At 50.9% G+C, this 13,499-nt stretch overlaps 1 protein-coding gene across 1 annotated transcript; it reads right to left on the reverse strand.

Annotated features, from left to right (window-relative positions):
* Positions 1 to 4,486: 4,486 nt before the first annotated feature.
* Positions 4,487 to 12,524, reverse strand: BGN (biglycan). Its single transcript, XM_059733082.1, has 8 exons — positions 12,416 to 12,524; positions 10,342 to 10,618; positions 9,995 to 10,107; positions 9,244 to 9,457; positions 8,796 to 8,906; positions 7,915 to 8,008; positions 6,129 to 6,267; positions 4,487 to 5,575 (listed from the first exon to the last, which is right to left on the reverse strand). The coding sequence occupies exons 2-8, from the start codon at positions 10,610 to 10,612 to the stop codon at positions 5,378 to 5,380; spliced, it is 1,140 nt and encodes a 379-aa protein (XP_059589065.1). The 5' UTR covers positions 10,613 to 10,618; positions 12,416 to 12,524; the 3' UTR covers positions 4,487 to 5,377.
* Positions 12,525 to 13,499: the final 975 nt, after the last annotated feature.

Raw genomic sequence — 13,499 nt, forward strand, 5'->3', positions numbered from 1 at the left:
TACATTAATCCTAGATTAGTAGGAACCCTTGCTAGAGGGAAAAGCTCTCCTCCACCAATTCTCAGGGGACCCCTGGGGGGACATGGTGGGTTTCATGCCCCTCTGCCAGAATTTGGGAGTCCCCCCAAGGCTGCTGACACCATCCTCCCCCAATGCCTCTCCCCCACCCAGGCCAAGCCCCCCACCCCAAAACCACCCCCTAGGCCCTCCCAACAACTTCCAAATTTCATGTGAAAAAAAGTGCCCCATCCTCTTAAGTTCACGGCAGACATCCCTCCCCATGAAAACCATCACAAGTGATGTCCGCATTTTGGTGTAGCACCCCTCCATGTTCCCCTCCCTATCTGGGACTCAGGAACAGCTGGTCTCACACAAGGGTTCACAAGTCCCTTATGAAAAAAATAACATTCCCACAACAGGGTGCAGAAGATTTACATACCCACTTTTGGAAAGTGCTTTTTTTTCTTCCTTTTAAGTGAAAACAAACATTCTTGGGTGTGTGGCTCTTTTCTGTTATATCTATATATATAGATATATATAGAGATATATAGATATAAAATTTGGCTTTTTTTTGAGAATTTTGTGCACGCCTGGTTTCACATGATGGGGTGTGGAAAGGTGTATCACATCCCCCCCCCCCCCCCCCCCCGCCATGAGAAAATAATCATTCTTAGGGGAGAGTCTCTTTTTGCTTTTATTTTTGTTTTCTTTTCCTTTTTCTCTGTATTTATTTCACATCTCTTGAGAATTTTGCGAAAGATTCACATGCTTGGTTTCACACGAGTTATGGGAAAAGTGCATTGATTTGGGATTTTTTTTTTTTCCTTTTTTCTCTTTTTCTTTTCTTTTTGTATCTTAAGGGAATTTTTTGAAAGACTTGCACATCTGGTTTCATACAATGAGATGTGGAAAAATTATGTCGCTTTTTTTTCCTTTTAAGAGAAAATAATAATTCTCAGGGTTTTTCTTATTTTTTTCTTTTTCCTTTTTATTTTGCATCTTTTGAGAATTTTGTAAAAGATTTCCTCGCCTGCTTTCACACAAGGGGTTTTGGAGAAAGTGCATTGCTATTTTTACCCCCACTTTAAGCAAAGATAATTCTCAAGGGACTTTGTCCTCTTTTCTCTTCTTTTCTTTTCTTTTCATGGGAATTGTGTGAATGATCCTCACACTTCGTTTTGCACAGTGGGGTGTGGAAAATGTGCATTGCTTTATTTTTCCTTTAAAAAAAATAAGGTGGGAGGGGCTTTTTCTTTTCCTCATTTTTTTTTCCTTTCTCTTTTAAAAAAAAATTCCTCCCCCCTCTCCCCATTTCCTGAGGGGTTTGTCAGAAATTTGCATGTCAGGTTTGGCATGTGGGGTTTCAAAAGATTTGCATGCTAGGTTTTGCACAATGGCTTGTAGCAAAAGTGCATGGCTTTTGTTTCCTTTTAGGAACAAATAATTCTGGGGGGGGGCTTTTTCTTTTTCTTTTATTTTTAGCATCTTTTGAGAATTTTGTGAAAGATTTGCATGCCTGGTGGCACATGAGGGGGTACTAAAGATTCACATGAGGGGGTATGGAAAAATGTGTTGCCTTTTTTTTCATTTGAGCAAAAATAATCATTTTAGGACTTTTTTCTTTTTCTCTTTTTTAACTTCTTGGGGGTTTCTTTCTTTTCTTCTTTTTCCTTTGACATTTTTATTAACTTATTTTTAAAATTTATTTATGCAGTCATTTCTTTTTGTATCTTTGGGGAATTTTCTGTGGTGGTTTCTCCATTCATTCATTCATTCATTCATTCATTCATTCATAAAATCTATTTTAGAAAATTCCCAAATTTCTTCCCTGATTTCTTGGAGGAGGTGGAGAAGGCAGCCAAGAGATCCAGTGAATGAACTAAAACATGAAGAAAGGAAGGAAGATATAAATAAAAAATGAATAAACTAATTAACACACAAAAAAATAACCAAACACAAAGAAATAAATGAATGCACGAAGAAAGAAATGGAACAACACATGAAAAAATAAATAAATACAAAAATAAATACATGGATGAATACATAAATAAATAAATGGGGAAAAGGACCAAACAAATACGAATTAATAAAGTAGTAAATTAATATGTGGATAAATAAATGAAAGAAAAGGAAAAATAAATGAACAAATGAATAATGAATCAATAAAAATGAATAGATAAATGAGTACATGGATGTATAGATAAAACAGGAAATGAAAAAAATGAGTGGATGAACTAATAAAAGAATGAATAGACTAATAATGATGAACTAATAATGAATGAATAGACTAAGAATAACTAAATGAATCCACAGATAAACAAATGAAGAAATCAAAGAATAATAAATGAATAAATGAATGAATGAATGAGCAAATGGATCAACAACTAAATTAATAGAAAGAAAGAAAGAAAGAAAGAAAGAAAGAAAGAAAGAAAGAAAGACTTTTTTTTTTTTTTTTTTTTTTTTGACTTTTAAGAGACCTTTATTCCCCGGAGGGTGATGACTCGGAGCCAGTAAAAAGCATGTACAAGGATGCCCGAAAGAAAGAAAATACGTTAATAGAACTACTACGTATAAATGAATTAATAGAATTAATAGATGGATAAATAAATGAAGAAATAAAAGAAAAATGACTGATAAAAAAAGAATGAATGAATAAATGAAACTATACAGGTAAACGAATTAATTAATAAGCAACTGAAAAAAATAAAAGAAAAAAAATGAAGGGTCCAATAAATATATAAATTAATAGTAGAATAAACATACACATGCAAATACCTGAATAAATGAATGAATGAATGAACCAATGAGTTAATAAATGAATGAATCAAAATAAATAAAAGACACAAATAGATGAACTCATAATAAATAAATGCAAAAATATGTAAAGGGATCAATAACTGAATGTATGGATATATCTGTGCATACATAAATAGATTAAACAGAAAAATAAAAGAAGGAAGGAATGGAAAAAAAAGAAACAGAAAAATACATCAATCAATAAAGAAATTAATAAAGAAAGAAATAAAAGTTTCCCTAAATTTTTTGGATGATTTTTCTTTTCTTTATATTTTAAGGAGAATTGTCTCCAGGTAATCAGTCAGTCAGTCAATCACACTTCTATTTGCAGCTTTAATTTTTAATTCAGAGTTCTGAATTAAAAATGGAAAATGCAATTAAAAATTCTACCGGAATTTTTGCTCTTAAAGTAAAATTCCTAATGGCATTTCCTTTTTAACGGAAACATCAGCCAGGCAGGTGTTTGATTTTTAATTTAAATTCCTTCTTGCATTCTTCATTTTGAATGAAACATCCAATTCCATTTTCATGTTTAATTAACATCTCCAATGAAAACCTCTAATATATTTTTTTATATTTTGAATTTAAAGTGTCTGGCTTAGTATTTTAATTTATAATTAAAACTTCAAATTTTTAATTCACATTTTAAAATTGTCAAATTTTTGATTTGCACTTAAAATTTCTAATGACATTTCAAATTTGTAAATACAGTACATTTATAATTTTTAATTGGTAATTAAATTTGCAGTCACAAATCCTCGTGTTTCTAATTTCTAAATACATTTCAAATTAAATATTTAATTGGTAACTAAAATTTCCAATATTTATTTAATTTAGTTTGAAATTGCCAAATCCATTTCTCATTCATCATTAAAACCTCTCATTACATTTGTAATTTGCAATTAAATTTTATATTACTTATACTTTCTAAATACTTTTCTCATCAAACTCTTAACATGTAATTATAACTGAATTACCTTACATTTTAATTTTCTAATGAAAAATTATATTGGAAATAAGAACCCCAAAATGACTTTTCAATTCCAATTTAAACTTCTAATTAAATTATTAACATCACATTTAACCATACTAATCTAATTAAATTTAATCCCATTCACTCCTTAATTAAAATGCTAATACAATAACATTCTAATTAAATTATATTAAAACACTAAAGCCATGGTCACTTCTTAAATAAATTGGCTAATTTCAATTAAATTCTAATTCAATTAAATTAAGCTCTCATTAAACTGCACTAAGATTCTTATGGCATTGTCTTAATTAAAAAATGCTAATTGCAATAATATTCTTATTAAATTATGTTAAAAATTCTTAATTATGAAAGGCTAATTACAAACACATTCTAATTCAATTTCATAAAAATTTTAAGGTCATTATCACTTCTTCACTAAAAATTGCTAATTTCAATTAAATTCTAAATAAATTCCATTAACATTCTAAGGCCATGGTCGCTTCTTCATTCAAATTTGCTCACGGTGCATTTATTAACTAGCATTTTTCATTCAAACAACATTTTTAGTGACTATGATTTTTTAATCTTTGTTATTTTTTAATTGCCCCCAAATCGCCACTGTCCCCAGCCCAAACCCTCCTTTCCTTCCCAGTGCTCCCAGTAAGAGCTGGGATCTCCGCATGTCCCCTCCCCACAGCCCCAAAAAGTCACCAATTTTGGGCAAAAAATAGCAAAATTCTATATTTTTTATATATAAAACCCCATTTTTTCTGCTCCTTTTTTTTTGGGGGGGGGGGGGCGCTAGGGAGAGGGGTTGAAGAGGCTTTACATATGTCTCCAGGCTTTGATGTGACCCTGACAGGGAGAAGTTGGGGGCTGGGGGGAACCTAAATCCCAGGGAAGGGGAGGGGGGACTCTAAGAAAGGCTCCATTCCTTTCACCCCTGAACTCCCCCATGAGCCTCTCCCACTCCTGCCCCGCTTCTATACCCCAATATCTGCCTGCCAAAATGACCCCAGATCCACCCCCTGGTCCCCATAACTCAGCCCTGGCCTCCAGAAACTATCCCTGCCCCCAAACTCTCCCCCTAGCACCCACATCCCCTTGAACCCCAAATTTCCCATACACCCCCAAATCTACTCACCGGCCCAAAACTGCCCCTGCCTTCTAAATTACCCTGCCCCCCCAAACCTTCCCTGTGCCCTTTCATCCCGCTGCTTCCCAATACTGCTCCCTGCCATCCCCAATCCTACCTGACCCCCAAGACCCCTCTGCACCCCAATATCATCCCCCAAACCCCCATACCCACCTACTGCCCCCCAAAGCTCCCCATAAGCCCTATAAGTCCCCTGCACCGCTAAAACTAACTGCTTGACCCCCAAACTCCCCACTGCCCCTAAAACTGCTGATACCCCCCCAAATGACTCTGGCAGGTCTGGAACTGCCCCCACACCCCAAAAGCTACCCCAAATGTCCCCCCAAACTCCCCCTGGCCCCCCAAAACTAGCCTCACACCCTTCTCCCTAACCCTGCTGCCCCCCCAGGCCCCCTGCCTGGCTCTCTCTCTGCCTAGTTATGGGGGTGTCCCTAGATTTGGGGTGCCCTTTATTTGCGGTAGTTGCCAAACTGCACAGCCAGTGGGGCAGAGACGCAGCGGAAGGCAGCGGGTGGCACCTCCCAGGCAGGCAGTGGGTTCCCAAAGAGGCTGATCCCATGGTAGGGGGAGCGCTTCACCCCAAAGCCTGGCGGGCAGAAGTCGTGGGGCCCCACGGCTGAGATGTTGTTGGCATGGAGGTACACCACCTGGGGGGGCAGGCAGGGGTCAGCACCCAGTATGGTCCCAGAACTCCCAAACATAACCCTGAACCCCCAACACGGCCCCTGGACCCCCAGAAATAGCTCCCTAACCCCACCAAAAAACCTCTGAACCCTAGGGGGTCAGGAGTCAGGCCCGAGTTTCCCAGGGCACCTTCATTACCCCTCTGACTCCCGCCAGACCTCTCCATTATGCCCCAGACTCCCCCCAGCTCCCTAGGGTTCCTATAATCTCTGAGTCCCCACAATCCCCAAGGCCCCCCATTACCTCCTAGCCCCCTGCAACTCCTTCTTACCTGGGATTCCTTGTGGCCCCCTTTACCCTCCATTTCTCCCCAGCCCCCCATCACCCCAGGACCCCCCAGTGTCCCCTTATGCCCCATTACTTCCACTGTCCCTGGGTTCCCCCTTTCCCCCCAGCTCCTTCTAGCCCTCCATAGTCCCCCATTACTTCCCAGCCCTCCCAAGGTCTCCCCCTTACCTCTTCCCCCCGCATTGGCCCCTAGCTTCCCCAGAGCCCCCACAAGCCTCCCTGACCAACCTGGAGGTGGCGCAGGTTGGGAAGGCCGGGGGGCACCCGCTGCAGCTTGTTGTGCTCCAGGTGCAGCTCCCGCAGCAGCGGCAGAAAGGACAGACTGCCGTTCTCCACCCCACGGACTCGGTTGTGACCCAGCCCCAGCCTGGACAGATGCAGAGACGGGGTCAGGGGTCTTGGACAGGCAGACAGACAGGGGGTCAGCCAGGGACAGACAGGCAAGGATCAGGGGTCAGGGACAGACTGCCATCGTCCATGCCAGAGATGTGGTTATAGCCCAGCCCCAGCCTGGAGAGATAGACAGGGGTCAGGGCTCAAGGATTAGGGACAGATGGACAGACTTGGCATTAGGGATCAGGGACAGGCAGACAGGGGTCAGAGACGGACAGACACAGGTCAAAAGTCAGGGACATACTGTCATCTTCCACCCCACAAGCCCAGTTGTTGCCCAACTCCAGCCTGGACAGAGGGACAGACAGGGGTCAGGGACAGAATGCAGTTCTCCACCCCACAGATATGTGGGACAGACAAGCAAACAGACAGGGGGCCATGTTTTGGGGGGCCAAGGTATCCCAATACCTGACCTGACTACAGCAGGTCTAACTCAGAGGACAGGGGCTTCCCAAGATATTTGGGGGTACAGCCCCAGAACTTTGAGGTGTCTGGTTTTGGGGTGCCAGGTACCCCAATACCAGTTGGTCATACCTAGCAGATCAAGATAGGGGAACAGTGGCATCCACAGATATTTGGGGGTACAGGGTCCTCCCAGATCTTGAGGTCCAGTTTTATGGGGTGCTGGGATCTAGCTCTAGCTGGTCAAGCTTCGGGGGAAGGGGCTCTCCAGAGGATTTGGAGATACAGGGCCCCCCAGATTCTTGAGGTCCATCTTTTGGGGGACCCCCAATACCCTCTGATCTTGCTCTAACAGGTCAAGCTTGGTGAATGGGCTCCCCAGGGGATTTGGGAGTACACGCCCCAACCCCCAGATTCTGCAGTTGAGTTTTATGGGTGCTGGGGTTCCCCAATACCTGTTATGCTCTAGCACAAGGGCTCCACAGGGGATTTCAAGGTACAGGGTCCCCAGATTTGGAGAGGCCAGGTTTTGGGATGCAGGTTTACCCCAAGACCTGTTGTTGCCTCAGCAGGTCAGGTATGGGGGAAAGGGGATTCCCAACAGGCTGGGGGGTATGGAGTCCCCTGGATCTGGGGTCCTGCATTTTTGGGGTGCTGGGGTACCCCAATACCAGCTGACCTTATCCAGCAGATCAAGTTTGAGGGACAGTAGTGACCCTGGAGATTTAGGGGTACAGGATTTCCCACATTTTGATGGCCAGTTTTTAGGGGACCAGGATACCCTGTTACCCACTCAAGTGAGTCAGGCTCAGGGGACAGGGACTCCCCAAGAGATTTGGAGTGCAGCCCCCTGGATTTGGGGGTGCCAGGTTTTGGGATACCAGGGTATGCCAGTATCCACTGACCTTACTCAAGCAGGTTAGGTTCAGGGGACAGGGATATGGGGGTACAAAGCCCCTCAGATGGCAGTCCTGGTTTTGGGGTGCTGCCTACCCCAATACTCACTGTGCTTCCTCTAACAGTTCACGCTGGGGGTTCAATAACCACTGGGTTTGGGGTACAGGTGTGCCCCCAAAACTGGGGACAGGTTCTGGGGTGCAGCGGTACCCCAATATCCAACTTTGCTCTAGCAGGTCACGCTTGGTTCACAGAGAATATGGGGATGCAGGCCTCCTAGATTTGGGGGTGCCAGTTTTGGGGTGTTAGGGTACCCCAATACCTGGTAAGCTTGCTGTAGCGCTTCAGGTCTTCCAATTCAATGGCCTGAATCTGGTTGTGATCCAGGTGCAGCTCTGTCAGTGTCTCTGGCAGGTCTAAGAGGACATGGGGGGGTTATGCTAGACCCCTCTGGACCCCCACAAAAAAGCAGGAGGCTTGGAGGGGCAGGCACTGGGGCAGATGTAGGGAAATTGGAGGAGATTTGGGAGGGGCCTGCGTTTGGGGTGGGGCATGGGAGGGTCCAGGGTGGCCTGGGGTGGGTTGGTGGGTCCAGGGGGTTTTGAGAGTCTCAGGGTTGTTGGGGTCCCAGGGGTTTTGTAAAGGGCCATGGTGAGGGATCCCATGGGTTTGCAGGAGGCATGCAAGTCTTGGGGGCTCTGGGGGCGAGGGGCAATTCCTTAGGTTTGGGGGAGCTATAAAGAGGCTGTGGGAAGATATGGGGGCTCAGGGGGGCCATAGAGAGATCTGGGGGGTTAGGGGAGTCCAGGAGGTTTGATGGGATAGTGGGGGGTCCTGGGGGGGGTCACAGGGGTTTGGGGGCACTGCAGGTGGCCCAGGGGTTTTGTGGGGATCCTAGGGGGTTGGGGGCTATAGGGAGTCTTGGGGGTTTGGGCGCTGTGGGTATCTTGGGGATTCTGTGGGGGATCCCAGAGGTTTTGAAGGGCTGTGGGGAGGAGTCTGGGGGTTCAGGGGGGCCATGGAGGGGTCAGAGAGATATTAGGGGATTGGGGGAATTGGGGAGATCTCCAGGGGGTTTGGGGAGGCTGTGGGGGATGGTCTTGGAAGGTTTGGGGGCTGTGGGGGGTCCTAGGAGGTATTGAGGGGCTGTGGGATGTCCTAGGGGTTTTGGGGAGGCGGTCCTGAGGGATGGGGGGGCCTTACCCTTGGGCACGCCAGTGAGCTGGGCCTCGGAGATACGCAGGTAGTTGAGCTGAAGGCCATCAAAGGCTCCAGGCTCAAAGCCACTGTTCTCCAGGGGGTTGCCCCCCATCTCTGCAGGGGGAATGGAGGTCAGCATCACATGGGGTCATAAGGCCCCTACTAGACCCCAAGGTCCTTGCGGGCCATATCTGTTCAGCCAAGAGTCCTTATACCCCATATCTACCCATATCTCTCTAGTCCAGGTCCCACACTGCCTGAATCTGCCCAGACAAGGGATCAAGGCCCCATACAGAACACCAGGGCCCATACATACCTGCCCAGACGCGCGCACATGCGCACGCGCACGCGTGTGTGTGTGTAGGACCCCAGGGCCCATAAACCACATATCGGCCTGACCCAAGGCCTATACAGGCTGTATCACACACCCCACCCAGCCTCCTAGCCATACCAATGCAGTTCATTTGGTGTAAGCCATGGAACACGGCCTTGGGCACGCGGCGGATCTTGTTGTCATGGATCCTCAGCTCCACCAGAGCAGGAGGCAGCGGAGCTGGGACCCGAGTCAGGAGGTTGCGGGACAGGTAGAGCTTCTGCAGGCGCCGCAGTGGAGTCCAGGCCTTGGGGTCAACCCGTGACAGCCGGTTGTTCACCAGCACCAGTGCCTGGGGGACAAGTATGAGGGGCAGGTATGGGGCAAATGGGGGCAGAAACAGGGCAAGGAGGGGCAGATATGGGGCAGAGGGAGCATGTATAGGGCACAGGGGGGCAGATACAGAGGGTGGGGGAAGATGCAGGGACAGAAGTGCCAGAAACAGAGCAGGGAAGGGGGCAGGTATAGGGGCAGATAAAGTGGCAGAGAACATATCAGGAAACAGGGCAGGGAGGGACAGATACAGGGGTGAAGGGCAGGTATGGGGCAGGCAGAGAGAGGCAGCTGCAGTACTGGCATTTGCCAGCAGGGGGCCCTAGAGAGTAGAGGCTGAAGGGGTCACCAAGGGGGTGGGTCCCGAGGGGTCCCAGGGGAATGGGGGGGTCTCCCAGAGGAACAGAAGGGTGGGGGGAGCTTCCCAGGATGATGGGCATCTCCAAGGGGGATTTCCAGGGAGATGGGAGTCCCAGAAGAGGGTCCCAGGGTGTTTCCCATGAATAAAGGAGGGTTCCAGGGGAGTGAGGGCCCTGAAAGAAGGTTCCAGCCCTACATAGAGATGCTCCAGCCCCTTGAAGGCATCAGCCCGCAGCTCTGAGATGAAGTTGTTCTGCAAGTCCAGCAGTGTAGTGTCAGGTGGCAGGTCCTTGGGCACCTCCTTCAGCCCTGGCAGCAGTGGAGAGACACGTGACACACCCAGCCACTGGGACCCCTATGTCCCCCCTGCCCCACAACAGGGAACCCAGACAACCCCCCAACCAGGAACCCTAGGAACCCCTCCCTCCTCCCATAGGGAACCCAGGCATCCTGCCCCACCACCCCCTAGAGAACTCAGGTGTCCTCTCCCTAGTAGGAAACCCAGGTGTCTTGCTCCCCCAGGTAATACCCCCATCGACTCACCCAGGTCAGAGCACTGTACCACACGCAGGTGGCAGTGGCAGCCAAAGGGGCAGTGGCCTGAGGGTGGAGGCAGCCCCAACTCATCCAGGCCCAGGTCAGGGGCCCCCGAGGTGGGGAAGAGTCCCGAGGCCTCGTCCTCATCCCCTGGCCCCAGCGCCGGTACATCATCCAGCGAGAAGTCCAGGAAGCCGTGTTGCTCAAAGGGTGGCACCAGCCCCAGCCCCAGTGCCCCAGTGGGACACAGCAGCACCAGCAGTAGCAGGGGCACCATGGTGACCTGTGTGGCACAGGAAGGCAGCTGAGCCCGGGTGGGGGCACAGTTGAGTGGAACAGGGAGCCTGATGTAGCTGGCTCTGGGGTAGGTATAACAGGGATCAGAAGGCAGATGGCTCTGGGGTGGTGCACAGCCAAGTGAAACAGGGCTTAGGGACTGCAGCTAGCTCTGGGGAGGGTACAGCAAGGATGCAGCTGGTTCTGGAGTGGGTATAACAGGGAGCCAATGCAGCTGAGGCTGGTGAAGGGCACAGCCAGGTACAGGAGCTCCATGGCAGCCTGGGAAGGCACAGGGAGGCAGCTGGCATTGGGGGGAGAGGCACAGCTGAGTGGAACAAGGGTAGAGATGCAGCTGGGTCTGGGGTGGGGCATAATGGGGAGCAAAAAAGGGGCCTGATTCTGGGAGCCCAGACACCTGAGTTCTGTGGGTGGGTCATGGAGGCTACTGGTGAAAGCAGGGTGGGGCTGGGAACCCAGACGCCTGGGTTCTCCCCCTTGGACCAGCGGCGCCGGTGAGTCAGAGCCACTGGGGCCAGGGCCAAGGATGACAAGCACCGGATCGGGGCCAACCTCCCCCCACCCCCTCATGCTGGAGCTGTAGCTACAATAAGAGCCTTGTCCTGGGCTGGGGTGGGCTGCCACATGGCCAAGGGGAGGGAATCCAGGCATCCTGGCACTCACCACTACACCCAACTCCCCCACCCCCGCATCCAGGCTCCTAGCCCCTTCTCTCTAACCACTCCCCCCACCACTCCTCTCCTAGGGAACCCAGGTGTATGGCTCCCCCAGGCCTAACACCCCCCACCACCATCCAGGGAACCCAGCATTCCCGCTCTATCTCCAGGGCTGGGATTTGAACCCAAGTGTCCCCTGTGGGGAGAGCCTCTTGCCCCAATGCCTGGTCTCCCTAGGAGTGGGGTGGGGGCTAGTGGTTAGAGCTGAGGAGACTGGGAGCCCAGACACCTGGGTGCTCCTTTTGGAGGGGCTTAGTGGGGCTGGGTGAGGGCTCAGACGCCTAGGTTCCCTAGGAGGGGGTGGGGGCTTGTGGACCAGGTGTCTGAGTTCTTGGTGGAGAGGGAATGGGTAGTAGTTGGGGGTGGGCTGGGAGCCCGGACACCTGGGGTCCTGGTCAAGGGGAGAGGACGTTTTTGGGAGGAGGGGCGGACACCTGGTTTCTCTCCCCCCGCCAGGTCCTGGCCGCCTTTGAGTCTGCGGGGAGGGAAGGGACCGAGGCGTTCGGAACGCGGTGAAAGCCTAGGGAATCGAGGCGTCCGGGAAGGGTGTGATGCCTAAAGAGCGGGGAGTGTGGAAGCCCTCACTCCCAGAAAATAACCCAGGCGACCGGGGAATTGGGGGGAGGCCCCCCTGTAGGAACAGATAACCCTGGCGTCCGGGAAAGCCAGCGCGAGGGAAAACCCCTATCCTCCCGCTCAACTAAGGGGGGGACCCAGGTGTTCGGAAGATCTCAGAGCATCGCCTCCTCCTCCAGGAGCAACCCAGGGGTCCGAAGAGAAGGAACCCAGGCGTCTAGTTGCCCCTCGGAGTCCCCCATCGCCCTCCCCCCGGCAGGTGGGGGCCCAGGCGTCCGGAGAGCAGAGAACCCAGGCGTCCGAGGGACCTTGGAACCGCCCCGCCACGTTAACACCCCTCCCAAGAAGAGAACCCAGGCGTCCGGGCGCCCATCAAGCCCCCCCCCCCCCCCAGAAGGGAGACTCAGGCGTCCGGGACCCTTCCGAGCACGCCCCCCGCCAACCCAGGAGGGGACCCAGGCGTCCGAAGGAGGGGTGGCGAGGGGTCGCACCTGGTCGCGCAGCGGCGGCGGCGGCGGCTGAGACGGGACTGGGACGGCCCCCCCCACTGCAAGGAACCCAGGCGTCCGGGACCCTCCCCGCCCCCGCCCCCCCCCGAGCCCCGCCCCCACTCCCTTCACAGAGATCCCAGCCCCGCGGTACCCCTCACTCCCGAGCCGCAGCTCCCCCATCACCCCGCGGTGCCCTTTACGCTTGGCCTGGGTGGGAGGGGGGTCTGGGAGCCCGGACGCCTGGGCTCCTTGGGGTGGGGGGAATGGGGGCCAATGGTTGGAGCAGCGGGTGAGCCTGGACACCTGGCTTGCTTTGAGGGCTAGTGGAAGCTACTGGTTGTGGTGGTGGTGGAGGGCGGGTAGGACGCCTGGGGTCTCTAGGGAGGGAGGGTAGGTGGACCCCTGGGTCCCATCCCGGCCACGTGCTCTGTGCCCCGGGACGAAACGGGTGGCCCCAGCCCCATGATGCTTTGTGGCTCGGCCGCCTGGCCCCCCCTCCAACCCCGGCCCAGGCGCGGGCGGGTGTTTTCACAGCTGCAGCGAACATGCCTTCGCCATCGCGTCACCGCCCCCCGCCCCCCGGGTGTCCGGGCTCCCAGACTCCTATCCTACTGGGGTCGAAAGTGAGGGGCACTGTGGAGTGGGGGTGCTGTAGGTCGGGAGTGAGGGGCACTGGGACCTCCAGAGAGTGGAGATATCCGGGCTCCCAGCCCTGCCTCATTCTAACCCCACTACTCTCCAAGTCCGGCTCTGAAATTCCACTCCAGGTTCAGCATCATCTTTGTGCTGCTGAGCAAGGGAGTCCCTGTACCCAGCCCCAGTGCTCCACTCCAGACCCAGCTGCATCTCAACAGCCCCACAGAACCAGCCTTACTGCATGCCCCAGAGCCAGCCGCATCCTGGGGGCCCTGTTATACCCTGTCCCAATGCCCCACCCCAGAGCATACTGCATCTCAACAGCCTCAAAGCACCAGCCTTCCTCTCTCCCAACCTCGACTCAGCCACATCCCAGGGTGCCTGTTATCCCCAGCCCCCAAGGCACCCCAGAACCAGACTACCCCAGCTCAGGTTCCCCCACCCCCAC

The sequence above is a fragment of the Alligator mississippiensis genome, chromosome 8 (assembly GCF_030867095.1).
Source record: "Alligator mississippiensis isolate rAllMis1 chromosome 8, rAllMis1, whole genome shotgun sequence".
Taxonomy (NCBI): domain Eukaryota; kingdom Metazoa; phylum Chordata; order Crocodylia; family Alligatoridae; genus Alligator; species Alligator mississippiensis.

Coding starts and splice junctions, on each gene's coding strand:
- BGN (XM_059733082.1), bottom strand. CDS start 10,612: ATGGTGCCCCTGCTACTGCTGGTGCTGCTGTGTCCCACTGGGGCACTG. Junction 8,907..9,243: donor ACACCAAATGAACTGCATTG/GTATGGCTAGGA, acceptor TTCCCCCTGCAG/AGATGGGGGGCAACCCCCTG. Junction 8,009..8,795: donor GCTCACTGGCGTGCCCAAGG/GTAAGGCCCCCC, acceptor ATGTCCTCTTAG/ACCTGCCAGAGACACTGACA.